Below are 27,999 nucleotides of genomic sequence, written 5' to 3'. Positions count from 1 at the left end.
CTTATAGAGGAGCCTTGTCAAGGGGTGCAATGACTTGTGCAGGTGCAAAACAGGGGATCCTCATTCCTGATCCCACAAGCAAAATGGGGAATTTACTTTCATAAGGACAAGCAGGTTGTCGATGAACTCAAAAATTTAGAATTTTAAAAAATATACATATTTGATTTCAAATTTTTTAAAAAAAAATGACAGGGTTGGCCATAAGAAAATCAATTTCTCTGTATTTTCATTATTCATATCCCCTGCTTTGCCTCTGCCGCCCACCCTCCCGTCATCCACCATTTCCTATTCACCCTGCAAGAATACTCCCTGAAACTGTCCTCATCTGGTCAAACGTTTCGGAAAAGATGACAATGTTAAATAGTTTGGTAATAATATACAATAAAATTCCTTTAACCTGGAGTTCATGGCACCCAACTACCTTTAGATTAGCAAAAATTTCAGATTATTGAAATGTTTTTGAGTTTTAAGGGTGAGGCCCTTCGTTTGGCCAAAATGTTGGCGTGATGTGGCAGAAAATCATGCCCGCATTCGGTTTTATGGCAAATCGGCGCAGTTTTTGAATGCTTACTAACATCCGTGCTGCTTTTGCGGCCACATTTTAGTCAAATGTCAGCTGATACGTCTGCTCTTACCCTTATTTTGTTCTTCCAGACTACCAGAAAGTTTTTATTTAAATAAAACATTCTTTTAAGTAGGATTAGGACTTAGATTACAGGAGTACAAGGGTTATCAAGGGCCAGATTACAGGAATTTTGTTTTGCGTAAAAAAACCACATGATCTAACTTAATGATATGTACATTAACGTCCATCGGCCCTTCTTCTTGGTAACCTACAGACAGTAGAAGATGGGACAGATGGAAGGGAGTAATACATGACTGTAGGATCAAACTACACAGTGTTTGCTTGTAGCCTGTAACCATGGATACACATAGATCTGCATAAGAGCTGTATACACAAAATGGAAATTTTTAAAAATCATGATTTTGGTCTGGGTTGCATTTTTTTTTAATGTTAGATGCATTAGAACCATACAAATTTTTGCAAACATGCGCATAACCTTTAAAGAGGTTTTCCAGTTTTATGCATATAATAAATAAAGGGGTTTTAGGGATAACACCCCCCATTTCACTCTGCCAAAATGCTAATATAAAAAACTCCCCAAATTCCTTGCCTTTAGAATTCCCCACCATTACTGTGTTGCTGCTATTTAGGACCCCTCACACATCCATTTTCACATATCTACGTGATGATGTCTCGTCCATAGGGATTACATGTTATGTGAGTTGGACCGCCAGTAATGGCCCACTGTAATGATGTCCATATGGTCAACATGTCACTGAAGCGGATCGTGTTTTTTTCCCCGTGTTTTTCCACTCATGTCATCATGCAGATGCGACTGACGATCCCTGGTCGCTGCAGTGACGTGTTGACAATAGTGACGCCACTACAGCTGGCTGCGACTGGCTGCCCAAATCATGTGATGTGTCATCTGATATATAAACAGAGATTTGCGAGGGAACCGAAAAAAGCGAGGGAATTGTGAAAAATGATAAAGGTAAGTATATTAGCAAGTTTATTATTTTAGCATTTTGGGCTGAATTTAATGTTTCTTATATCCCTGGAAAATCTCTTTAATCCTCATATAATGTAATTATACAATATTTTATGGCTGCAGTCAGTGACAAGTTTACTGTAAAGTAAAAGACCCTAATACTATCATAGGTATTCTACCTAAAAATGAATCATCATCTTTTATGATCATTTAGTTTTTCGTTTCAACATTCTGTGCTGATTCATTTCCCAATATATCTTGATAGTGGTCGGAGCTTCGTTTTTTGGACACAGAGCTCCAAATCCCCGGCATAGATATAGATTTAAAATATAACATGCTGGCTACCTGCAGCTACCACTAGGGGGAGCTTAAATTAATCAGCGGTAAATTTCTCAGTGCAGAATTTAGCACATGACATTCAAATGACATGTAAGAGTGGACATCCACTTTAAAGTCCAGGGGGTATGACCCCCCACAGATGCCCTCAACTAAAGAGCACAGGCACCCAATAAAAGACTAGACTCATTCAGCTCTAATTTGCTGATGTCATTGATTTCCATGATTTGCTGATGTCATTGATTTCCATGATTTGCTGATGTCATTGATTTCCATGATTTGGAAGAAAACATTTATTACAGTGGTGTAATGGTTGGGCACACATGGTCATTGCAGCATTAAACCAGTGGGTTTCCTATCAGAAAAGAAGGGGTCTGACTATTTGTTAACTTCCAACAATCCTTTCTTCAGGGCACTGGTGGGTTCACTTTACCTGGATCCTGACGGTGTAACTTCTGAAACTGGAAAAATTCCCATTTAATTCATTGATCTGTATGCCCTTTTATATCTTTTTTTTTTTTTTTTTATAAATTTGAAGCTTGCTTAACATATACTGTAATAGACATATCTATGTCTATTGTACAAGCTGCATTGTGCAAATAAAAAGCAATTTGCTGATTGGTTGCTCTAGATCGAGTTACATTATACCGTTAATAAATCACTATTTTTCTTTTAACTTGAAGCACCCTCATGCAATATTGTCATCTGCATATTTACAGTATCTCTAGAGAATATAGCTGCAACTGTTGCTTAAAAAGTCCATAAAAGTAAGGACATTCCTGAGCAAGACTCATCAAAGGGAGACCACAATGACTACTCTCACGGTGATGGTAGAATAGACCAAAAGTGTGTAACCCCTTTAAGGCCATGTAGGAAGAATGGTGCACGTTATATTCTCGGCCCTGCTTTGTCTTGCCTCGAGGCATCTATTTAGTAAAAGCTGTAGGACGGCATGTACAAACAATAAAATAAAAGTCGTCTGGGGGTGGAAAGACAATTTAAGCAATGAAGTAAATGACAATTGCCAAATTATGTTGATCACGAACACATTAGATTTTTGCTTTCAGCAATGTGAGTAATCAGAGAATTTTATCCCATCTCAGCTGCAGATGTGGACTCGTGTTTTTATCAAGTTACTTCAGATTTTCAGTACGTTACGGCATTCGTATAGTATCCATAAAGATATTTTAATCATCCTGGACCACAGTCTAAATTAATCGAGGTCTTCTAAAATTTTCTATAGTTCCAGGGGGTTCCAGGGGCTGAGACCTCCACCATCGCTGAAACAAAGTTGCAGAAGCGAACAGATGTGCGCTCTGCGCCTTCGGCTGTGATCGGAGCTCCTTGTACAGCCTAACGGGTAGTTTACACTGAGTTGTTTTGCAGGCAGAAAGAAAACGTGAAGGAATTTTGAGGCAGATTAAGAACTGCAAGCGTTTCTTTCTACGTTTTGCACACTGCTTTTTCGCCAGCAGCTGTTGAAACGAATGCAATTATCGCAGGCAAAAAATGCCGGAAAAAAAATGCCCAGAAACAAGGGCCACGGGTTTTTTCTGCCTCTCATTCATTTCAATGGGAGGTCAAGGCGGAAACCGCTGGATTAAAGAACATGCTGTTTTTTTTTTTCCCCACGATCGCCAAAAGCCACCCAGGAAAAAAACTCCTTTGCCTCTCATTGAAATCAATGGGGGGGGGGGGGGGGGGGTGCAATTTGGTCCGTTTTTTGGTGCTGATTCCAACATGTTTTCCGTGTCAAAATCAGCGCCAAAAAACTGCGTGAACTGACCCTAACAAGGGGTGCCGATCAAAGCCGAAAGTGTAGAACACTCAAATGAGCACTTCTGCACCTTCGTTTCAGCGATGGTGGGAGTCTGAGGAACTGAACCCCTACCGATCAAAACTTCTGATATGTCGCTATGCCATATCAAATGATTTCTGAAAGTACAAGTGCCATTTAAAGGGGTTGTCTTAACGGATTATCGCAGTTTTGGCTCCCGTTGCCTCCGGCAAGCAGCGCGGTGGTGCTGCAGCTAGCAGCTGACCATGTAACACGCTGACATGCTGAGATGCCTGTCAGCCAAATGCAGCTCTCCAGTCTTGCTCACAGAAGGGGGTTCCCGAGCAGGAGATGTCCATCCATTATTTCCCTAAAATACCATAGAGGCAGAACATGCAGCTGCTAAAGAGGAGGCACAGCCCTGGATGGTCCTGTCTCCAGTGCCACTGGGTGGCGGAGAACCTGTGAAGGAATCCCATCTCCAGAGAAACCACATTGTTAGCAAGCAAGGAATCAACTCAAAAGCGTAGGGAGCATAAGGCACTTCTTTCTTGGGTGCCATAATGGGGAGCACATCTTGATCTTTGCTATGGGACCCCCCACTCCCCTATGTATTTCATTGATGTCCATATGGCCTCATAGGGTTGTCTTGATGAGATGACTCCTTTAAGTGGGTTTTCTGATTTTATGTAATCAAAGCGTATTCATTGTACACTAAGGTCTTATTTACGTCCGTGGAAATCACGCGCGTCGCACAGACTTATGTAAGTCAATGGGGCCGTTCTGACAGGTCGTGATTTTCATGCAGCGTATGTCCGCTGCGTAAAACTCACGACATGTCCTATACTTGACCGTGTTTTGCGCATCACGCACCCATTGAAGTCAATAGGTGCGTGAAAATTGAGCACGGCACACGGAAGCACTTCTGGGTGACGCACGTGATTCGCGCTACAGCTGTTAAAGAAGTGAAGGGAAACATAAAAGCCCCTCCTTCTTTTCTGTTTCGTAAACATCAAAACAGAGTGTCATAATGATGCCGGCTGCGCGAAAATCACGCAGCCACGCATCATATGCTGATGCCACACTGAACTTTTGCGCGCGCAAAACGCACACGCTCGTGTGAATCCGGCCTAAAGAGTTCTGCAAATTTTTTTATATACTTTGTGGTTTCATTTCTGACCATTTTCAAGTTTTCTGCTTACTGACAGTTAATGGAAACAATATTGGTAATATTCAATGGTTGTAAACCTATTCTGGAAATGTGCAATGTGTAACTTTTATTTACTAAATCAACAGTATTCAGGGCAGATTTAAAGCCACTGAATGTAAAGAAGAATATTTTCACTCACTGACTGCAAGCAGAGATAATAAAATTGTGAGGAATTGAAACACAGAGTATATTAGGAAGTTACAGAACTTTCCATTACACAATGAATAAGATTGATTTACATAAAATCCCCTTTAAAATGTCTATTAATATTTATGTTATACAGTATATCAAAGAGGTGCGCAAAATAACGTGATTCTATAAAACTGAAGGATTTTAAAATAATCTTCTTTGAAACTACATGCTTGCTTATCATAGCGAGAAAAGTCCAGTATTAGGACCTGAAATGTAAGGCTTAGGTCAGGTTTAGGGGTTTAAGGCTACTTGTGTGTTATTTATAATAAAAACAGTTTCCCTTTTTTTTTTGGCCCCTATAAGGCCAAGTTCACACGGGGCGGATATGCTGCTTAGAAGGGAATTCCGGGCGAAAAAACCGCACCAAACTGTGGTGCGGAAAACTGCAGCACTTAGCCAGCCCGCTAGCAGGAGACCGCTGCAGCCTGTGATTGGCTGCAGCAGCGGTCATATGGGATGAAGCGTCACCCCAGGAGGCCGGCCCTCTGACGTCATCCAGGCCGGCCTCCTAGGATGATGTTTCATTCCATGTGACTGCCGCTACAGCCTATGATTGGCTGCAGCGGTCACATGGGATGAAACGTCATCCCAGGAGGCCATGCTGGAGGGAAGAACACAGACTTTTGGGTAAGTACGAGGTTTTTTTTTTCAAACTGCTATTTGTTGCGGGTTTTACCTCCCTATTGAATTCAATGGGGAAAACCCGCAACAAATAAGCAGCGTTTACACAAATACAATTGACATGCTGCGGAATAAAATTCTGCATCGCAGGTCAGTTTCTGAGCATTTTTTCCGCTGAGTATTTATGCAGCGTGTGGATGAAATTTGTTTTACCTCATCCACTTTGCTGCTAATTTATTTGCCGCAGTAGACAACGAAGAGTCAATGGAAGCCTGACCTCCCAGCCAACAAAGTTGCATTCTGACGCAATTTTCGGTTAGTAGTTTATGGACTACAATGTCACAAAAGAGAAATCTCTTTCTATTGTTTGTGCCAAAGTGCCGCAGAGACCTAATCTAAGGCATCATCTAAGCCTAGCTTAATAGCAAATGTAATACGGCAGCTACAATATTTGGGACCGCTGAATAAATTCCTCCCTGGTTCCTCGTCTATTATTTTGTCTAGGAGGTTATAGGAAAACTAGCTAAAGAATATTCTGTATTGGACTCGCCAGGATCTGTAAAAAAGACTACGTAGGATCAGAAATTCAGCGACCATAGATCTTAGTTGGAAAGGGATTTAATGGTGCTATCCCCTTTTGCATAGTCATTAATTTTTTGAAATTTTATCATATTAGGGTTGCCATATCTGGTACCCTCCCTCCATTATACTCAGGCTGAAGGACGTGTCTACTTGACTGTTCATGTATGAATAGATCTTCAGAAGGATAGCTCAGAAGACATCAGGGGGATAACCGGGGAGTGGACACTTATATAGGGAGGGGGTAGTCGTTTTTGAACTACAATTGTTATCAGTGAAAAAGCAGCGGGATATTGTTATGGTGCAGCTATTATTTTAATCATTTCATTGCCATAGAGATTGTAATCATGGCTGACCTATCATCCGACTTGTGGTAGGAGATGGATCATTTTTCGCTTTATCCTGAATTACCTCTGCAGAACAATTTTTCTCCGGAATGAAAAAAAAAGTCTGCAATAGTATTTCCATTCTGTGATTAGTGGGATCAGCATTCTGCGGTGCTACAGTAATGAATAACATCAATTACTCTGTTCTCGCAGAGAAATCTATTAAGTATAACATTAGCCTTTTTATGCTGGAGAAGGCCGCAGGCTTTGAACACAACGTTGTATATCAAGCGGGTAAAGAGACTGCTCGGACTTATGTAGCATTATTAGCATTTTACATAAAAGCTGTCAGGGTCTCGGTTACCCAACAATACAATGATATAGAATGTAGAACAGAAACAATGGGATTATCCAAGGGGGTTTCTATAAGAGTGGCCTCTGTGGTATTTATTAATATGTCATGGTTTAGTAATGGATTAGAAATTATTTGGTATTTTTCATTTATAGGCTTCTTAGCTTTACATTTTTGTTTTAATTCTTAGCAATATTATGCCATAGATGCTATATAGAAATGAGGTGGGGACCTTTTTTGTTTTGAGGTAAGGCTTTGTGATGCAGTCTGTGAGAATTTATTTCTACTCGGTCTTTTGACAGGTTATCGGGCAGTTCCGGAGTGGCCCAGAGCGGAAATTAGAATATCATGTTCATGCCATCACAAAAGTTGTTCCGGCTAAATAAGGCTTGGTTCACATCTGCGTCGGGACTCCGTTCATGGGTTCATTGGAGCTTTCCATCAGGGGAACCCATGAACGGAATCCAAACTGAAACAAATGGAAGCCATAGGTTTCCGTTTGCATCCCTATTGATTTCAATGGAGACGGTTCCGATGCAAATGGTTTCCGTTTGTCACCGTTGTGCAAGGGTTCCGTCGTTTTGACAGAATCATTACCGTAGTCGACTACGCTACCTATGGTTTCCGTTTGTTTCAGTTTGGATTCCGTTCATGGGTTCCCCTGACGGAAAGCTCAGATGGAGCCCATGAACAGAGTCCCAACGCAGATGTGAATGAAGCCTTATTTAGCCGGAACAACTTTTTAGCACTAAAGGTCGAAGTTAAGTCTAATCTTTTTCCAATTTCAGCATATCAGCATAATGATGTCAGTAGTTTTACATGGCCATACTCCTAGGCAACCTCTTTAAGGATATATTTACACGGTGCGGTTTTGCCGCATTTTCGGCCGCGTGACAAAACCGCAACGTTTGAATACACTCTAAAACCACTTTTGGCAAAACTGATACAATGTGTTATGCCTAGTGGCTGAGTGGGTGGTGAATGACGCAGGGATCAAAAGAACACCAAAGGGAAAATCCCTGTGTCATGCTCCGCCCCCTCAGGTTCTGCTCTTGTCATAACACAGTGTATCAATTTTGCCTTGACTTTTCCCTTTAAGGATTCAAGGCAAAATTCCCCGTGGTTGAACATGATGGACATGCGTCTTTTTTCAACCATACTAACTATGCAACTTAAATCTCTTCCTATATAATTCTGTTACAAATTTGTAGCGGAATTCTAATCAAAGCATATTTTTGGTAGACAAAGTCATTTCTTAAAATTAGACAGAACTTCTTTATTTAGGTGCTAGGATAATATTTTAGTTTTTTTGTTTTACTTCCTCACACCTAAATATAACCAGATGGATCCACATACAAATTGACCTCCAGGCTTGCACACTGTAGCAGAGGATGTTACCTTGTGATGCCGTCTCCTCCTCCTGAAACGTAAAAGTTCCTTGTGCTGCCGTGATACAAAGTTGACAGCTGCATATTCCAATAGGGCAGAAAAGACAAACAGCAAGCAGACTGCCATCCATATATCAATAGCTTTCACATAGGACACCTGCAGAAGAAAAACACATCTTGCCAAAAATTGCATATACAAATGTTACATATAATCAATATACTACATGTATTATCCCTGCCTCAAAGGTAGCACATAGAAGTAAAAATTATAAGACATTTTCGTTTTCTTTTTTTGTACTAAAAAGGCGCTGTTTCTGGTAAAGAAATATTTGTACTAATCGCATATCTCTATTTAATGAGGACCTCTCAGCTCTCCTGACTTATCTATTTTAGTATATACTTGAATTTCCAATGAATTAACAATTCTGGAACATATTTCCTTAGAACTCTGCATTGTGCCGTCCCTCAGTAATAACTATTAGAATAAATTGACAACTGGGTGTTAGCAATCCCCTTGTCAATCCCCACTCTATGTAGGTGTTACGGCCGTGGCCACGGACCGCGACCTTCACTTACCTGCCTCCCGCAGATCCTCCTCGTTCTGTCGGCGCCTTCCTCCCCAAAGACATCGGCACATGCGCCCGCTCTGTCCCGTAGTAATCACTTTACATATGTAAATAATTTATTAATTATTCCCTGAACTATAAAAAGGGCCCTGTGCTTCTGATCCTTGTCTGAGCGTTGTTAGTTAATCCCATGTCAGTCTTGCAAATGGTCCCTTAGTGTTATCCTGTTCCCGTTGTTTCCCGTGCCCTGCTACCTGTATCCCGTGCTGTGTCCTTGTTCCTGAGCCTGTTAGTGTTTGAGTCGTGTCCTACTGCACCTGCTGTCATCTGCCACGTCCAGTGTCATCTGCCATGTCCAGTGTCATCTGCCATGTCCAGTGTCATCTACCACATACATCGTCATCCGCCACGTCTGGCCTAACCACCTCCATCCGTGCTAAAGCCTTGGCCACCATCTGGACTATTTCAGGTACCCTTGTGCTACGAACTGGTATAGACTGTCATATAGACTGTGACTTGGCCAGCTGCCTCTCCGTTACGGCTAGTGGGTCCACATACCCTGTGATCGTGACAGTAGGGACTAGAGAAAATGCAAAGAAAAAATAAACCATCCAGCGCACATAGTGCATCAACTGTGGATATATAGAAGACAGGACAAACGGGGTAAGCAGTTGTGCTCACCTAACGATGTTGTGCTGGGAGCACATCACCCCTTGATGCGTATCTGTAAACCATGAGACTGCTGCTGAAAATCCGTTCCGGGGCCAACCAGGACTCCGTAAATCAATAATTGTGCAAAATAGGGGGAAAAAGCTATGTCCAAAGTTCAGCGCTGTCTGGTCTGTCTAGGGCCCGGTGTCCCAAGGATTTGGAGAAACACTCAGCTTGGAAAGAGAGAACTTTTGAACTAATTCATTTGAACCAGAGTGTTAATGCGAAATGTGTGTTTATTTAGCTTCACTGCCATATCAGAAATAAACACACATTTCGCATTAACACTCTGGTTCAAATCAATTTGTTCAAGAGTTCTCTCTTTCCTACCTGAGTGGTTCTCCAAATCCTTGGGGACACCGAGCCCTAGACAGAACAGACAGCGCTGAAGTTTGGACATATCCACTTTTTCCCCCCATTTTGCACAACTCTATGTAGGGACACACCCACAACTGGTAACACCCGGTTGTCAATTTATTCATCAATTTCTAGGAGGAATAACAGAGGAAGAACAATGTGGAGAGCTATGAAAAGATGCTTCAGAATTGGTATTTCATGGGGAATATCATTATTTACTAAAAACAGACACGCCAGGAGAGTAAAATAGACTTGCTGATAAAATAGACTTTCGTAAAATAATAGACTACGTGTAGTGCTCACATTTCCCAGGGTTGACTTTCTTAAAATTTAAATGAGATTGAGAGGGATCTGGGTTTCTTCCTGGTCATCTTATCAAAAATCTTAGCCACGATACAAAGGTTAAAAACCCTTACACACTTAGGGTGTTTTCAGACGTAATTTGGGCGTTTTACGCCTCAAATCACGCCTAAAAAAACGGCTCCATTAGGCCTACAAACATCTGCCCATTGCTTGCAATGGGTTTTACGGTGTTCTGTTCCCATGAGGTGTCATTTTACTCATCGCTGTCAAAATACGGCGCGTAAAATGACGGCTCGTCAAAAGTGCAGGACACTTCTTGAGACGTTTTTGGAGAAATTTTTCATTGACTCCATTGAAAAACAGCTCCAAAAACGGGGGCGTAAAATACACTGAGAAAAACGCGAATTGCTACAAAAACGTCTGAAAATTAGGACCTGTTTTCGCCTGAATACAGCTCCGTATTTTCAGAAGTTTTTAGTCACTGCGTGTGAACTTACCCTTATGCCCAAATGATTGATCTGCCACTGATATCTGGGTACTGATTTCTGGAACAATTGCCATGGGTGTGTGGGGTTAGATGTTTGTTACCATACGTCTCAATCTATATTTAATAAACAATGATACCCCTACACTTGTGGTGCTCAGATTGGAGTTCAGGGATTGAATTATACTCCATGTTAAATGTAATCCCCAACTCTCGCATATATATATATATATATATATATATATATATATATATATATATATATGTTGTCTCTCCTTATGAATGAGACATACTTAGGTAGCATTCAGGGTCTAAGTATATTGGAAAATATGAGCACTATATGTGCCTTACTATCTGACCAAAGTTATATATTCCTAGAGAACCCCTTTAAGTTTTTATTGGGTATATTATAATCAAGATGAGTATTTTATTATACTGTTCTTCACCCAGCGGCTGGTTTGAATCACCCATTTTGGTGAAGTGGATGTGCAATATACAGACTTACCTTAGTCTAATGCAGCAAGCAATACTATTTATTCTCAAGATCTCTAAGTTTTTAGTAATTTTGAAGGTCATTTCCCTGGTCTGGAGAAACTAAATCTAAGTCTTTTAAACTCATACCAACTCCATTCTAATACAGTTGTGGTCAACCTTTTGCATTTTGTGGGCCTCAGGGGTAGCCCCCAGTACCATCCAAGGGCATTGATAGAGTGTCTCAGTACTAGAGAGCCTCACCCAGACCATGGGCTTCTATCTGGCCATCGTTCCAATCCTTCATATAATTGTCTAATCACAATTTTATGTAACTGAGATATTTACCCATATCTTATCAATATAAAAGTCCTGTATATCTCTAGACTTGCCTTGAAAGAACACAGATCCTCCTGCACTGAGAGAAGGTAATAACCATGAGTGGCCACAACACATGAAAGGAGACAATGAAAGTTGATGACTGAAATGAGAAGAATGACATGAAAAAGAATTAGAATGACAATGAAATGATACAAAAATGTGACCTCATGGAAAGAGCAAGTGAAGAGAGTGAACAGAAATTTCGAGCAACAATAGTTGAATGGTGAAGTTCTCAGAAATAAAAAAAAATTGAGTTATAATGACAAATATAAAAAAATGCATCTACATGAAAACAATGAACTTCATATGTATAAAATTCACCAGTCTTTGAGTTGTCCTCTTCTACAATGTTGCCAAAAATTTGATTGAACCGAAAACAATGAGCTTCGTATATATAAAATTCCTTATTCTTTGAGTTGTGCATTTTTACAAAATTTACAAAAATCTTATCAAACCATTCCATAGTTATATTTGTCTCTTCCTTGTCAATTTCCAATGTGAATAAGAAATAGATGCCATCAAAGGACTCCTTACGTGTTGCAATACTCCTAAATGGCACATCTGCTTTATTATGCAACAGTATCTAGATGGAGGATATATCATTGCAAAACCAGGCAGATTTGGCATTTAGAAGTCTAAAAAATTTAGCAGCCTTTGTGGCAGTGATTTGCTGTAGTCATTTTTGGAAACACAAAGGAAAGACACAGACAAAGTTAAAGGGACGGTGTCATGAATTATTATTTTTTTGAATAATAATATTGCTTTTAGTATGATATTAAAATACATTTTATTTATTTGTGTTGTCATGTTCTACTTTTTACTTTGTTCTTATTTTTACTTCTCTATGGGGGCTGCCATTTTTTTTCACCTCTGTATATGTCGATTAACGACACATACTGAGATGGAATACGGCACATACATCCCCATAGAGAATGCGAACGGGAGCCGTTCCATTCACTGCAGCGTACGCCGTTTGTGTGGGAACGGCACATGCGCCGCTCCCACACAGACCAAAACTAAGCTCGTTAGAGCAAAATCCGGCGCCATTTTCATGTAGACCGGAAGCAGCGGTCGGACAGTCAGATGACGACTTCTGGTCGCGGCTTCCGGCCATATGTTCAAGGAAGCGAAGGCACAAGGAATAGGAGCAGAGGCGGCAGCGGCGGCAGGAGCAGGTAAGTTATGTTTGTGTATGTGATGTGTGTATTATGTTCGTGTATGTTTGTGTTATACTGTCTGCTGAGAACTGTATCTAATACTCCTACACTGTGCATTCGCTCAGAAAATGGCGGCACACAGTGTAGGAGGATTGAAGATTCAAACCCCTCCTTCTCCTGGCACTAGCCAGAATAAGGGAGGGGGGATTGTGTGAGGACACTAGAGAGAATGTGTCTACCCCAAATTTTCAGCATAAAGCAATGAGGTTGCTTTACCACATTGACCATGCTGCAATTTTGGAAACTGCTCCCTCTAGTGCCCAGCACATGGAAATGTTATAAATTAGAATCTAATTTATAATATTTCCTGACAAAAATGTTACATTTTAAAAAATTAAAACAATGTGTAATCACTTAAATAATAATTGTTTAACTAAAGAAAAAAAAATATTCTAGCGACAGATTACCTTTAAATACAGTAGATCTTTAAAACTCAGCAGTAGGGGACTCCTCAAGTACTAATGTTGTATGGCCAGATTATAGGGGTGGCAAGAGGGGCAATTGGCAAGGGGCCTTCACCAACTTGGGTCCTCCACCTCCCAGTTCCCTCAAGCACCTCCTAGATACAAAAAGCATCAAGACACATCCTGTATATAGGCAGGGTCCACCAACAATTGTCTGGCGTGTATGGCCAGCTTAAGTTAGCCAACCATTATATAACAGTTATGGGGAATATATCCCCCACTAAATTTTTGTAAAACTTCATCTGGACCTAGTTTCGATTTTAGATGGAAACACATTTCCACCCATTACTTTTTTACAAAGCTTCTCCAGAAGAAACAAATTTGGCAAGTAGAGCTATAGTTGGAATGTTTGTTTTTTTAATTATTATTTATTTATTTGCCTTTAATATAATTGTTACTAATGTGGCAATATTTTTCTGTAATATTCATCCTCACGGCTATTCAGTTCTAGGTATGTATGAAATATGAAACACTGAAGGCGATAATATGACGATTATTTCTCCATAAACTATAAATACATGTCCAGCCTCGGGCACTTCCATCTATACATTTTGGATTTGAGATAAGAATTACTCGATAAAAAGGTACAATTGTTTTCTACAATACAAACCTTTGGTAGAGATGCACGAGATCCAGAACTCTGCGTGGTCATGGTCAGTACAGTAGTAATGCCAAGACCAACTCTGGCAGGGGCTGCATCCATGTTGATCCAGAAGGACACCCAAGAGAGGATGACAATAAGCAAACTCGGAATATACATTTGAATCAGATAATAGCCCATCTGTCTCTCCAAGTGGAAGCGAGCTTCGATACAAGTAAATTTTCCTTGGATATAAAAAAAAGGAAGAGGTAAGTAAATTGGTTATGAGAATATACCGTCAACTAAGGCTCAAAAGTTTATTAATAGGAACACATGTTTGCAATTAAATGGATAACTGTAGACTTCAACACGCGACTTAAAGGGAATGTCCACGTTTTAAACCACCTGATAAAGAACTCCAAGTCCCTGGCATAGACAAGGAGAACAATTATAAAATTTAGACTAACTGCAGCCACCACTAGGGGGAGCTAAGGAGATTACTGCATACAGTCTTATTATTAAGTTAAATGTATAAACAGTATGCCATTGGCTGTAAGCTCCCTACAATTTAATCAGCACAGCATTTTGGACTTACAGTATTTAGATAAAAATTTAAAAAAGGTGATCAAGGGTTTACATTCACTTTAAAGGGTTTGTCCAGTTTGCAGAACCTCTTTTCTGATTGTGATGGCAGGTAGTTCCATAGAGGAGTGAACCGAACTTCACGTTGCTCTCAAGTCAGGCTAAAAGAAGGGGTCCTATTGGAGGACCCCCTTTTTAATTTTTAATATACCTTTTAATATAATTATCAATATTAATTATATTATAATTATCAATATTAATAGTTTAACATTTCAGTATACCCTATTGAGTATTTGCATTTAATTCAGATTTTTAAGCAATTTATTTAAAGATAAAATTTTCAATGGAACATTTAAATATTACAATATTATACAAACACTACTTCCCGACATAGGAACCCCATTACCTTTGAAACATCATAAATTGGGATTAATCCCTTTTTCATAAATGTCAATAAAAAAGGTTTTAACAGAAAATGTTATCAAGAATAAAGAGAGACCCTATATCTCCAAAACTCCCGATGAGGAAAAATATAAATATAATTTATATAAATATAATAAAAAAATAATTTATGCATTGGGTCTCGAGCAGATGTAGGATAGACGTTGACATATTTCCAGTCATAATTATTGAGTATCTACCTCCTTATGACGCAAACGAGGGCTGAAAAGCTAAAACTGCCATCTAGGAGTAAATTCACATGTGCCGATAAAACACGTTTCAACGATAAGAACGGCGTCACCAAAAATGGGGCAATTCATAAAACATGTGCGGTTTTGCCTTTTGATGACTAAAAATGCGACCAAATAAGACAATTATTGGTCCTGTTGTCACAGAACATCAAGATCTGTTCATGTAGGGTCATACAAAAAAATCACACCCTTTCATTGGTTTTCTACGTGGTTCTGCAAAAATACCAGTCAAAGACCAATTTTGAAATTTTGCGCAGAGACATGGTGGACAATTCTGATCTAGACAATCAAGGAGGTGGATCCAACAGAAACTCACCAGTGTTATAATGTTTGGTACAATACCGTAGATCCTTCTCTTCCTTCAAGATAAATTGTGGCAAGGTAAGTCCGTCTGCCACCTGCACGGCACCCACCTCCTCCCACTCAAATATAAGATCATTCATAGTGTAACCAACTGTGTAGAGAAAATGAATGTCAGTTGTAGTCGTGTCATGCAGGAGGCAAACAGCAGATTATTTAATTTTTTGCATTTCTCTATAGACATTTTTTATTGCTTATTTTTGGTAAATATTCAGTAAACATATGGATATGATTTATTCTGCTTGGAGAACGTTATTCCATATAGTCTACTTAATTCTAGTAAAATCAGGTAATATCCAAGTAATTAAAAAAAATTACTACAAAAATAAAAATTTTATTTCAATAAAATAAAAACTAATTAAAAAGTTAAAGTAACTAATTAATAGATTCCGGTAATTCAGTTACTATCAAAGTCAAACCAGGTTCCTAAAGTCTTTCCCAACTTACAGCTCTCCAGTTGCATGATACAGGTTTGGACATCCATCGGAAAATTTTTCAGGTCCATGGGACAAGCCAAAGTCAGAGTTAATCTGAAAAAAAATTTGCTTTTAATTATCTTCTTAAAGGTTTTACTTTTACAAAAGATGCGCATGCAGGGCCAGCTTTATAGAAAATGGGGAGCAAATCACCCCCACTCCACGCCATTATACAGATCAGTACAGTTCTCCTGACCTGTACTGATCTGTATAATGGCGCGGATAGCCATTATAGCCGTTATAGTGGAGAGGATAGCCATTTTAATGGCCGTTGAGTTCTCTCTGTTGTCGGACAGAGTGCTCAGTGTAAGTAAGTACTGACTAATGGAACTGACAGTAGAGTAAAATTGCTACTGGGGTTCCCATGCTTAGAGGACCTCTAGGAAATAAAGGGCTTGGGCTATTGCCCAGTTTGCGACTTCCTAAAATTAGCCCTGTGTGTATATCACATTATCGATTACCAGCCTTTCATCCTAACAATAGTTGTCTAGGTATGTAAATAAGCTATGGGAGTTCTGAGTTCCATCTACAACATTGGAAATTTATCGAACTCAAATGCGTTGCCTCCTTCTATTCCACTATTAAAGTTATATTTTGACTCACCGAATGCTGTAAAGTACATTGCCATTTTTAAAGATCCTTAGCAATTTGTTGTCTGTGGTGATTTCATGAAAGTTTGCTCCCTTTTCATTGGCAAAGAACAGATCAGGCTTCCAGATAGAATCCAACATAGAAGGGTCCAAATCCAAGGAGTCGTCTGGGAATTCATGGAAAGCCAATCGGGGGTCATTCCATTGTTGACGTAGGAATATATTTAATCTGTAATCCTAAAATGCAATAAAAAAAAGACATAATAAAGTTAACTATATTTTTAGTACCTTACTGTTATCCTACAAGAAAATTGCATATATTTTTTTTTAATTATTAGAGAATTCCAGGCAAGTTCCTCACTAGATAACCAATAATATATAAATTTACCTGTTCAGCTTTTTTTTTCCTAATGCTTAACGGGTTTTTTTTTTTCATGCTAGAAAAGGCAGCAGCTTTTCTCAGCCTGTGGGAGGGTCAGCTTGCTTTTCTGCTGGTTTCTAACCCCGTAGTGTAACAAGAGCAGGATCTCCTCACACACTGTCACTGAGTTCCCTCATTGATAAAAGGTCAATTAAGTTGCTTCGGGTTGGCTTATGCAATATGAATGAAAAATGAATATGGCAGAGACTGTACCTAGGGAAGTACAGTGCTTGGGACACAAGGTGCTGAAGAATGAGAAAGTACATCAGAAATATTCATGTCATAGACAGGACACGCAGTGCTCTATAGGCAACTTTTGGTAGCATGTCTTATAAATGAAAAACTGATATGGTGCAAATGACAGAAATGAAAAAAGATTAGGTAGATCTTGTGTACCTGTTTAACCCATTTAGTTCCTAGCCTAAGTTAACATTGCTGTATGAACATTTTTTTGTGGGATAAGTTGTACTTATGCAATTTTTTTTACGTCGTACCCTGATCATCATAAGCAATGTAATCTATATTTATTGTTATTATATATAATTTTTTTATTTAAAGGGGTATTCACAACTTGGACATATATGGCATATCCTGTGGTTATGCTATAAATGTCTGATAGATGCGGGTCCCAGCTCTGGGAACCGCACCTATATTGAAAACCAAGGTCATCTGACCCCGTTTTGCCCAGTGATTCAAAGCAGGGACTAGTAGAAGGGGGGATAGCAGTGCGGAAAAAGCAGAACAAGTGCTGTTTCCGTAACATCCATAGAAGAGAATGAAGGGAGCGGCCTCACTGGGCAAAATGGGGGTCGGATGACCTTACATTAATTGATATAGGTGCAGGTCCCACATCCATCAGACATTTATGGCATATCCTTTGGATCAGTCATAAATATCTAGGTTGGGAATAATCCTTTAATGTAAAGAAGTGTGTAATTGAGTGTTTTTTTTTCTATCTATCTATCTAATATCTTTCTATCTAATATCTATCTAATATCTATCTAATATCTATCCATCCATCCAGCCATCCTCTTTATAGTCAATATGATCAGTTTTTCAGTGGACACTGGGCTGTCTGCTCATACATGGTATGGACTCTAATCGTGTCACAGTGATTACTTATGATGTGATTAAAGGGGGTCCCTTCCCCCCGGGAGGCTCTGCCCTTGAATGCTATAATCAGCATTGATCTCCACAGTTGGAGCTGGGCATTACAGCTGTTGGACTGCTCTTCTTTGTACTAGTCAGATATCGGGAAAACAGGTTAATTTAGTTTTTCTGTTATGCCTGGAATATGCTCTTAATATTTACACAAAACCAAAATGCAAGACCCATATCTCACGAAGAGGCTAAATGGTATAAGAAGAGATATAGTGGAGCAGCTTCATGAATCGCTTTTGTTGATCTGAGGGCCGGATGGGTAGGAAATAAACAATAAAAATTACAATTGACGAAATAACCTATACATAATTACTAATAATAAACTAACATTTATAGATTTAACCTTACATTTTACAAAAATAGAAGCGGAAAATAACAAAGTGTTTCTTCGCAGAATGGAGTCGATGTAAGTACAAGCTGAAATTAAAAACAACCTTTTCATTCTACCCGTTCTACTGACTCCTGGGTTCCTGTGAAATGTATTAAGAGCGTAATGTATGTGCCATTTTTCCCATTGATCTCACTAGATGACATTTGACCTTTTCTATAGGAGACGCGGTGCTGTGACTTTGAGTTACCGTCCTTCAGAGCTGAATATAAATGCTGGCACATCCATCTGCTATTGATGCTCAGGTGCATTAGGTTAATTTGATTATCCGTTCCACATTTCTCATTAAGATTGGATTCAATACACCATAAATATAGATACAATCCAGTAATGCAGAAGCGGGACTCTGTATTCGATATAATCAACTTAAATCCTTCAATTGCACTGATACTCTACTGCATATGACCTACGAGGGCTTATATTTGAGTGCATTTAGTAGATCATGTTTGAAGAGAAATCATAACCTATAGATCACGATTTGCAGAGCTTCCTTAAAGGGTTTATCGCATTACAACAACCTCTGTTTTTATGCCCTTTGAACAGGGGTGTATAGATGTCATAGAGGTTGTATAGATGTCATAGAGGTGGGTCTGGCTCGCCAATGTATTATATAGATGGCCATTCATTTGAATTGCCGGCATGTAGTACTACATTTCACCTACAGCGGGTGGAGCCTCCCCTGGCGATAACAGTTTACCTCCAGGTGTTTTTGAAGCCAGACACATGGCGATCAGCTGATCACTGGGCAAGTTTCAGTATAAAAAGAGGTTGTCATGCTGATATAATCCCTTTAAAGAGCATGTAAAGATGTGCTTTGCAGAAGAGCACTTGGACTGTGCACTCACTATTTTGCACAAGTTACACTGTTCCACGTGTTGTTTATGTTGGCACTGTGCTTTTACTTATCAAGCCATGTTTAGTTGACATACACGGTGGGCAGGTGGGAATTTGGTGTGTTGTGGTTATGTGAGCGGACACCTGTGCGTGGCCGCATGGGTTTCGTTGGTACGTGGAGCAAAGATATTTAGAGAGGAGCTATGTTGCACCTCGTGGTGAGAAAGTGTAGTATACTGTTTAAGCGTGCACGTTGGAGTCGTAGAGTCAGAGTGGTAGTGTCGGAGTAGTACAGTGTGGAGCAAGGAGGAGATACAGCACGGGACTGGCAGTAGCGCAGAGACCGGAGGAAGGTCTATGGAGAGGAGTTGGGTTGTTGGTTCGATGCTGAAAGGGCAGACCCTGGGAATCCTGGTGGGCGGTATGCACCAGTTTACCTTGATCTGAACCGGCTGTTGTAAGTGACTTGGGCCCTAATCACTAGGAGGCTGCAAGTGGTTACAGACCACTAACAGAGAGAGAAAACCTCTGTACCAAGGCAGGTGGAGACTGTGGATCCCTGCCACTCAGCCAGAGAAAGACTGCGTAAACCCTGTGTACCGCAAGTGCCATGACTTGGGCTTATTTAAATGGCTGAAATCGCCAAGCTCTCTGCCCAGTTGAGGCCGTAACCACCAAGCTCTCTGCCCATTTGTGACTGTAATCGTTACACTGTGTGCCATATGCTGTAACCGCCAAGATGTGTGCCATATTTTGTAACTGCCAAGCTGTGTACCATGTTGTAACCATTACGGTTGCCCCTAGTGGAGTAAAGTTAGGTTCTCTGTTGACAACCGCTGTGTCCGGCTCCATTACTGTGCCAACCTTGAGTGGGGTATCGGATCAGGGCCAAGAGCCACACATACACTAAAACTGACCCTCTTACAAGCATCTATCACCATTGTTTGAGTTATAATCAATGTTATATAGCAATATTTTCTCATGGGAGTACATAGTTAAGCTGTTAAGCTGTTTTTAGGAAATTTTACTTAGGAACAAATGAGTCTAAGGGGTGTGTCTACTCTGAGTCTAAAGGCTGGAGCTTCAGTAGTGGCTTTAACCAATAATATTGATGTTGAAGAAAAGTGAATGGAAGGTCAAATGACAGGTTAGTCGGCTGTCAGCTTATAGAGGAAGCTGCAAAATTACGTATTTTAAAAGGTCAGAACCCCTAATAAATATTCATGAGCTTCCATTTAATTAAGATACACAGATGAAATTCAGAGCAAAGATATGTAGACAATAACATTTGTAAAGGAAAACATATATTTAGTATATCGTTCTAACATAATCTGTACAAAAACATAACAAAAAGGCATTTTGATGTTCACCAGGGGTGTAGTCATAGGGGGTGTAGAGCTAGAAGTCGCACCTGGGCCCTGGTGCCTGAGGGGACCCAAAGATACCAGAATTATAAAGCGCACATTGTAAGTGGGGGTCCTGTTACAGATTTTTGGATTATGCCTTCTGGTGCTCACTGTTTCCAATGCCCTTGTCAACATAATTCCATAATGTAAGTCCAAAGTTAGTTATGTAAAGAGTTTAATGTGCACAGTTCATTGCTGTCTGCCAAGTCATGCCAAGACTTCACCCTAAAGCAGAATACGATACACGATGTGCCTGTCTGACCTTACATAGATCGGTTGTTCACTAATCTGGATTTCCGACTTTTCATTTTGGCCTACATCTTGACTTTTCTGCAAAATGAGTTTCTGTCATTGCATTTCTGGTAGCTCTGACTTACTGTAGATGGTAGCAAATTATTTTTATTTTTTTGCAGAAACACACAATGTAGGGTTAAAAAAACAATATGTATAGAAAAGTAAATCCCAGCAATTTCTAAATTAATATCTTCTCCTTTTATCTTACCCTGTCTCATATTACCATTAAAAATATGAGAAATACACTATATGGCCAAGTGTATGTGGACACTTGACCATCACACCTATATGAGTTTGTTGGACATACTGGAAATAAGGAGCCTATCTTAAACCCTGAAAAACAACCCCAGATTATTATCCCTCCTCCACCAAATTTAACACTAGGCGCTATGCATTCTGGTAGGAAGCCTTCTAGCATTCGCCAAACCCAGATTGTACATCAGATTTCCATATAGTGAAGCGTGGTTCATCAGAACACGTTTCCACTGCACCAGAGTCCAGTGGCGTCATGCTTTATACCACACTTGAGCATAGTGATCTAAGGCTTATGTGCAGCTGCTCCACCAATGAAACCCATTTCATGATGCTCCTGACGTACAGTTCTTGTGCTAATGTAACTCTTTATATCAGCAGATCAGTGATTTCCCTCTTCTCCTACTCCTCACAACCCTCAAATCAGACTTGTCATTGGCTGTAAGGCAACCGGCTGCAGCAGGAGCCCTCCCATACTGCTCTTTCTGCAATAGGAGACCAGGCACCATAAGCTCTGCTCCTTTACAAAAAGCCCTGCTTTCACTTGTCCACCAGGTAAAAATTGAAGGAAATAGGAAGAAATTAATACATATATTCGCTGCACAATTTTTACAAGACTGTTTCAAAAGTATGCAGAAAATCCTGGAGATTGACAAAGACTGTGGACACATTTTATTTGTGTTTACTTTTATCATTCATTTTTAATGTTTACTGTTCCTTTAAAGGGAATGAGTGAAAGTTTTACGAAATAAGTTTTATGCATGAATGAAATAATAAATGACCATTGATATATGACCTTTAATGTTCCTTCAACAGATGGTTCTATCAGTGTTTCATTTTCTATGACTGATTTATCTTTGCTCATACAAGAATATCATTAAAGGACTGGCTATGTGTTATGAATGCTGCGGACCTTAAAATTGCCACGTACATGAAATTGTATCCATAAGAAGTGCTGTTTCCCAGTCTGCAACAAATCATGCACCGTACAAAAATCTACACAGCTGACAATATTGAGGTTGGAATCTTTCAGTCAGTGACGTACAGAGACGATAGGGGGCGCATTATGATGCCGGGAATTGCCACCTAGGACAGAAGAATCAGTGTTTATTTCTCCAATGACCCTTTCCATCACCCTTGATCCAATTCACTAAACCCTTGTTTATATAACAATACAGTTCCCCTGGAGAGGGGCAACCCGCACATATTCTCCTCAACAGTAGCAAAGAGAATGGGACAAAGGCTGGCACCCCTCTCTGAAGGACCCATATCAGCTGCATGGGGTGCCTCTTTGGGCTAATTTAAATAAAATTGCATTTTTTTCTTTAGCCTGCATACATATATATATATATTATAATTATTCTGCAACAATTTAATACACGTAAAGGGATATTGTCGACAGGAGAGACTCCTCGTGGGAGGGGTTTGCATATTCTTTTTGTTCTAGGCCACACAGGCTGCTGAGCTATTGTTCAACTTGCTTTCATGCATTTAAGTCCCTATTGGATCAGGAGGAATGTAAGCTATAACAATATTCAGCTTATTGTATATTGCGGTGTACCCGTCATTGAATATTCCTCAGTATACAACTAGGCATATCCACTAGAGAACTCACAATTCAGTAAATTGACAATTGATTCAGGTCGTATCACCTACTGATCGGTGACCATGGCATGTTGCCGTCTAATGATCATCAAGAAAAGCTGCTGTGTAGCCTTAGGCCACAAGTACACGGTAGAATTGTGGCTATGACCTGTAATATGGCTCCTATAACATTATATGGGCCCATACAATACTGTTTCATGCCTAAAGTTTTATACAAAGCCACACAGTTTTGCTTCTAAGAGAGTATGCGGTGCCTCCGCTATAAAGCGCCATGCTTAGCACCTAGGGATCCGTAATATTGACTTGTAGGGACTCCGTGTGCTGCTATATAGGTTTGTGCATACAGCTTTTCCATTCATCTCTTTATACCAGAACTCTCAACATCCTCTTCACTGCAATATTCAACCTTTACTAGACTGCAATTCTCTCCAAGCATTCCTGTCATATGGATGAGTTACAACATTATTAAGACTGCAACATTTCATAAAGCCAATTTAGTGTGTGTTGTAATGTTCTTGCATTTGATTAGAAGTGGAGTTTTCCATGAACCCTGCAGACCATGTAATTATTTTCAGAGGTAATAATAGAAAAGTGGTGACGTCATCGATTTCCAATTATTGTGCAACTGAATAGAGCTGGTGGGATTATGCTTGCTATGGAATGGACCCTTTAAATATTGACGACTGTGAACCCGTATATAATACTAAGGGGCATTTATAGATCAATATTGTTTTTTCCTAAAAAAATATATATATTTTGGGCAGTATATTGCCATTATACAAGACATGGCTCCTTCTTTTCTGCAGAAATTACTGACACAGACCAGTTGAGATATAACCTATCCTGAAATTTCCAATCTGTATCGCAGTCTCATTATTTTGTCTGTTCGCTTTTATTTTTAGCTGGTAAGGACATCAGTGGACAAGAAGCTAAAGCATATCATGGTTTAATCTCTCTTGTTCGCCATCTCTCCGGCAGCAGATGATTTATGGGCTGGTTGGAGACTTTAATATTTAAATTATCTTTTTCTAAAAATACGATTTCTTTCCACATCCCTCACCAACTCAAAATGACTGAAACTGACCAAAGTCGTTTATCTGAGTTGCTGTGATGAGGCTTAATGGGCCTGCGTAGTGCTGTCTGCCCGCAAGGTCTCCTTTGATTAAAGGACAAAAGCGGAACCATGTGAGGGGTTATATGTCATTATACCATGTGTCATGCTTCATTTTATAAATCACAGGCAGGGAAGAACAAAAAAGGAGAAAGCTTGGCTATAATCAGCACACTTGGCCTTGTTATCGAGCGTTCAGGACATCACACACGCGCACGCACACGCACACACACGCGCACACACTAATTTTTAGAACCAGCTGCTCATTAATCCAAAAGGTTATGAGATAATTGTTCTTAATAACGTCATATTCTTAATTGTCTAGTCAAGTAATTTAAATTGAATCTCCTGGGCCCTTGTGGATAGTCTATAACAGGGCTCCAAGAAACCTAGTGCTAATGCCCTAATATGGGGCATAAGGGCTGTAGGTGGCAGGTGGGCTCACACAATTTGATCAAAATGTACACTAAGAACCTCACTATTGTAAGGCGGAATTCACACGACAGGGTTTCCCGGCCGGGTGCCGGCCGTTCATAAATCGGCCGGCACCCGGCTGCATTAGGAACAATAGACCCCTAATGGGGCTATTCACACGACCAATTTTTTGACGGGCCGGGAATACCGGCCGTCAAAAAATGGGACATGCCCTATTTTCGGCCGGGTACTCAGCCGCCCGGCTCCCATAGAAGTCTATGGGGCCGGGTAATACACGGCCATCACCGGAATGTGTCCCGACTGATGGCCGGGTCTACCGTTGCTCACCCTCTCTCTCTCCTCCTCCTCCTCCTCCTCACAGTGCAGAGTGCATGTGAGGAGGAGGAGGGTCTTTTTTTGCTCTCTGTAGGAGTTGGAATCCCCAATCCCCGGCCGGGGATTGGGGATTCTGCTACAGGAGAAGTGAGTGACTACACTGTCCATATATGGACACAGCGAAGTCACTCACTTCTGCAGCGGAATCCCCGACTATATGGCCGGGGATGCCGCTACAGAAGAACTGAGTGACTACACTGTCCATATATCGACACAGCGTCACTCACTTCTGCAGCGGAATCCCCGACTCTATGGCCGGGGATTCCGCTACATGAGAAGTGAGTGACTACACTGTCCATATATGGACACAGTGACGTCACTCACTTCTGAAGCGGAATTCCCGACCTGTGGCAGGGAATTCCTCTCCAGGAGAAGTCAGTGACTACACTGTCCATATATGGACATTGAAGTCAGTGACTTCTCCTGGAAGGGAGGGGGGATGGGTGCAACCTACAGGGGGCTGGGTGTCATCACCTACAGGGGGCTGGGTGGCATCACCTACAGGGGGCTGGGTGGCATCACCTACAGGGGGCTGGGTGGCATCACCTACAGGGGGCAGGGTGGCATCACCTACAAGGGGCAGGGTGGCATCACCTACAGGAGGCAGGGTGGCATCACCTACAGGGGGCAGGGTGGCATCACCTACAAGGGGCAGGGTGGCATTACCTACAGGGGGCTTGGTGGCATCACCTGCAGGGGGCTGGGTGGCATCACCTACAAGGGGCAGGGTGGCATCACCTACAGGGGGCAGGGTGGCATCACCTACAGGGGGCAGGGTGGCATTACCTACAGGGGGCTGGGTGGCATCACCTGCAGGGGGCTGGGTGGCATCACCTGCAGGGAGCTGGGTGGCATCACCTACAGGGGGCTGGGTGGCATCACCTGCAGGGGGCTGGGTGGCATCACCTACAAGGGGCAGGGTGGCATTACCTACAAGGGGCAGGGTGGCATCACCTACAGGGGGCTGGGTGGCATCACCTGCAGGGGGCTGGGTGGCATCACCTACAAGGGGCAGGGTGGCATCACCTACAGGGGGCAGGGTGGAATCACCTACAGGGGGCAGGGTGGCATCACCTACAGGGGGCAGGGTGGCATTACATACAGGGGGCTGGGTGGCATCACCTGCAGGGGGCTGGGTGGCATCACCTGCAGGGAGCTGGGTGGCATCACCTACAGGGGGCTGGGTGGCATCACCTGCAGGGCTGCAGGGGGCTGGGTGGCATCACCTACAAGGGGCAGGGTGGCATCACCTACAAGGGGCAGGGTGGCATCACCTACAGGGGGCTGTGTGGCATAACCTACAGGAGGCTGTGTGGCATTACCTACAGGGGACTTGGTGGCATTACCTACAGGGGACTTGGTGGCATTACCTGCAGGGTGCTGGGTGGCATTACCTGCAGGGTGCTGGGTGGCATTACCTGCAGGGTGCTGGGTGGCATTACCTGCAGGAGGCTGGGTGGCATTACCTGCAAGGAGCTGGGTGGCATTACCTGCAGGGGGCTGGGTGGCATTAACAACAGGGGGCTGGGTGTCATTATCTACAAAGGGCTGTGTGTGGCAACAAATTTAAATGAAATTCATCCGATTTTAAAACGGACAGGGAAAAAAACGGATGCAAATCGGGTCCAAATCGGCCGGTAAAAACGGCAACACGGTCCGGAACGGAATCGGAACGGATGCAAACCGGCCGGGAAAATCGGCCAAAAACGGCCGATTTTCCCGGCCGACACTCGGACCCTGTCGTGTGAATGAGGCCTAAGTAGATTCAGCAGCCATGCATATTTATTTATTTATTTATTTATTTATTTATTTATTTATAATGTTTAGGTGGCATTAGTGTTCACAGAGTGTTGTCAGCATTTTTGGATATTGTGTTGTTTTGCAGCCTTAGGCTTCTTTGCACCTGTATAAATGTTTTGTTTTATTTTGTTGGAATGTGCTGATTAAGCTTTGTTGTCTCTTATGTATTGCATAAGGGCTGTAGGGCCTCCCTCATATACACCCCTATATTTACGCTCCTTTCCATGCCCTACTTTATATTGTTGACTAAAGTTTTTCACGCATATATTTCCCTGGTACAATGGAACAAATCGCTTGCCATTTACAGTACCAGTGTTCGCTATTGAGGCCCCTTCAGCCACCAGGGCCTGGATGCAACTAATTCCTCTGAATCCCCTATAGTTATGCCCCTTTCCATACCCTACGTTACACAGTATTTATAGTATTTATATCCGTGGTTTAGAACAACAAACAGTAGGCAGCCCTCGAAAAGTCACTAAATTCTACAGAAAATCCAAGAGAGCCTCCATGGGGAATCCAAACTCTGCACAGCTGCTCTCCTTTATAACCTAAAATAACTTGTAATGGGAATGATTCACACAACAGATGTATACTGGGGAATTGCTCATAATATAATTTACTAATATATTAATTAAAGTGGCTCCACAATTTTAAGTTCCATTTTATAGCTGAATTAGACTGCTGAATTATGGCCACAACACCCGGAGCTCCCACAGTTCAACTAAACTAAACTTAGATCACCATAGAACTGAAAGGTGATCGAAGTTCAGTTTGGTTGAACTGCGGGAATTTTTTCTGGCCTCCAAAATGTGGCCGCATTACGGCTGTCTGAATGCGGCCAAACTATAATCATAGTTCGAACAACAAACCATGGTCTGCAACATTTCTGGACCTTCCTGTACTTGGACACCCCATGATGACATCATACTCTGCCTTTACCGCTGTTCTAGCCCTTATCATTAGGTCACACTATCCATGATTAACACAGCTCAGTTGTACAGACAGGAGGTGGCTGATAAATTATGGCTGAATTTGAAACAAATAGTTTTGCAAAAATGACCAATGAGGGATTGTCTGGTTTAGAAATACCGCCTAGGGGGGCTCGAGCATCCACCCTGCCTGATGGCCATTTGGTCATCCTATCCAGCCTAGAAGGCAGATGACAGATGTTGGGGGAGAGAGGGGTCGGGCATGTTGAAATTCAACATGCCCGATATTTTGTTCATTAGTAGATAAGCTGCTGGCAAAAGAGTCTGGCAGCGGCTTTCTCCCTTCTCCCCATTGAAAACACATGCACACTCGGCCGAGCCTCAAGTACATGTGTATGGGGGAGTTGGGAGGAATAT

The 27,999-nt window shown here is 41.3% G+C and overlaps 1 protein-coding gene across 2 annotated transcripts in view; it reads right to left on the bottom strand.

Annotated features, from left to right (window-relative positions):
• The window catches only part of GLRA1 (glycine receptor alpha 1), a 93,989-nt gene that overhangs the window by 10,290 nt on the left and 55,700 nt on the right, over positions 1-27,999 (bottom strand). For both annotated transcript variants that reach the window (XM_075856133.1, XM_075856132.1), the window contains 5 exons: positions 16,585-16,808; positions 15,953-16,035; positions 15,462-15,599; positions 13,902-14,116; positions 8,348-8,494 (listed from right to left, as the gene is read on the bottom strand). In XM_075856133.1, coding sequence (XP_075712248.1) covers positions 8,348-8,494; positions 13,902-14,116; positions 15,462-15,599; positions 15,953-16,035; positions 16,585-16,808 — 807 coding nt within the window. The remainder of the gene's footprint in view (positions 1-8,347; positions 8,495-13,901; positions 14,117-15,461; positions 15,600-15,952; positions 16,036-16,584; positions 16,809-27,999) is intronic.

This window comes from Rhinoderma darwinii, chromosome 3 (assembly GCF_050947455.1).
Source record: "Rhinoderma darwinii isolate aRhiDar2 chromosome 3, aRhiDar2.hap1, whole genome shotgun sequence".
In the NCBI taxonomy this organism is placed as follows: Eukaryota; Metazoa; Chordata; class Amphibia; order Anura; family Rhinodermatidae; genus Rhinoderma; species Rhinoderma darwinii.
The sequence above is the reverse complement of the archived record's forward strand: the minus strand, read 5'-3'. Positions and strand labels throughout refer to the sequence as shown.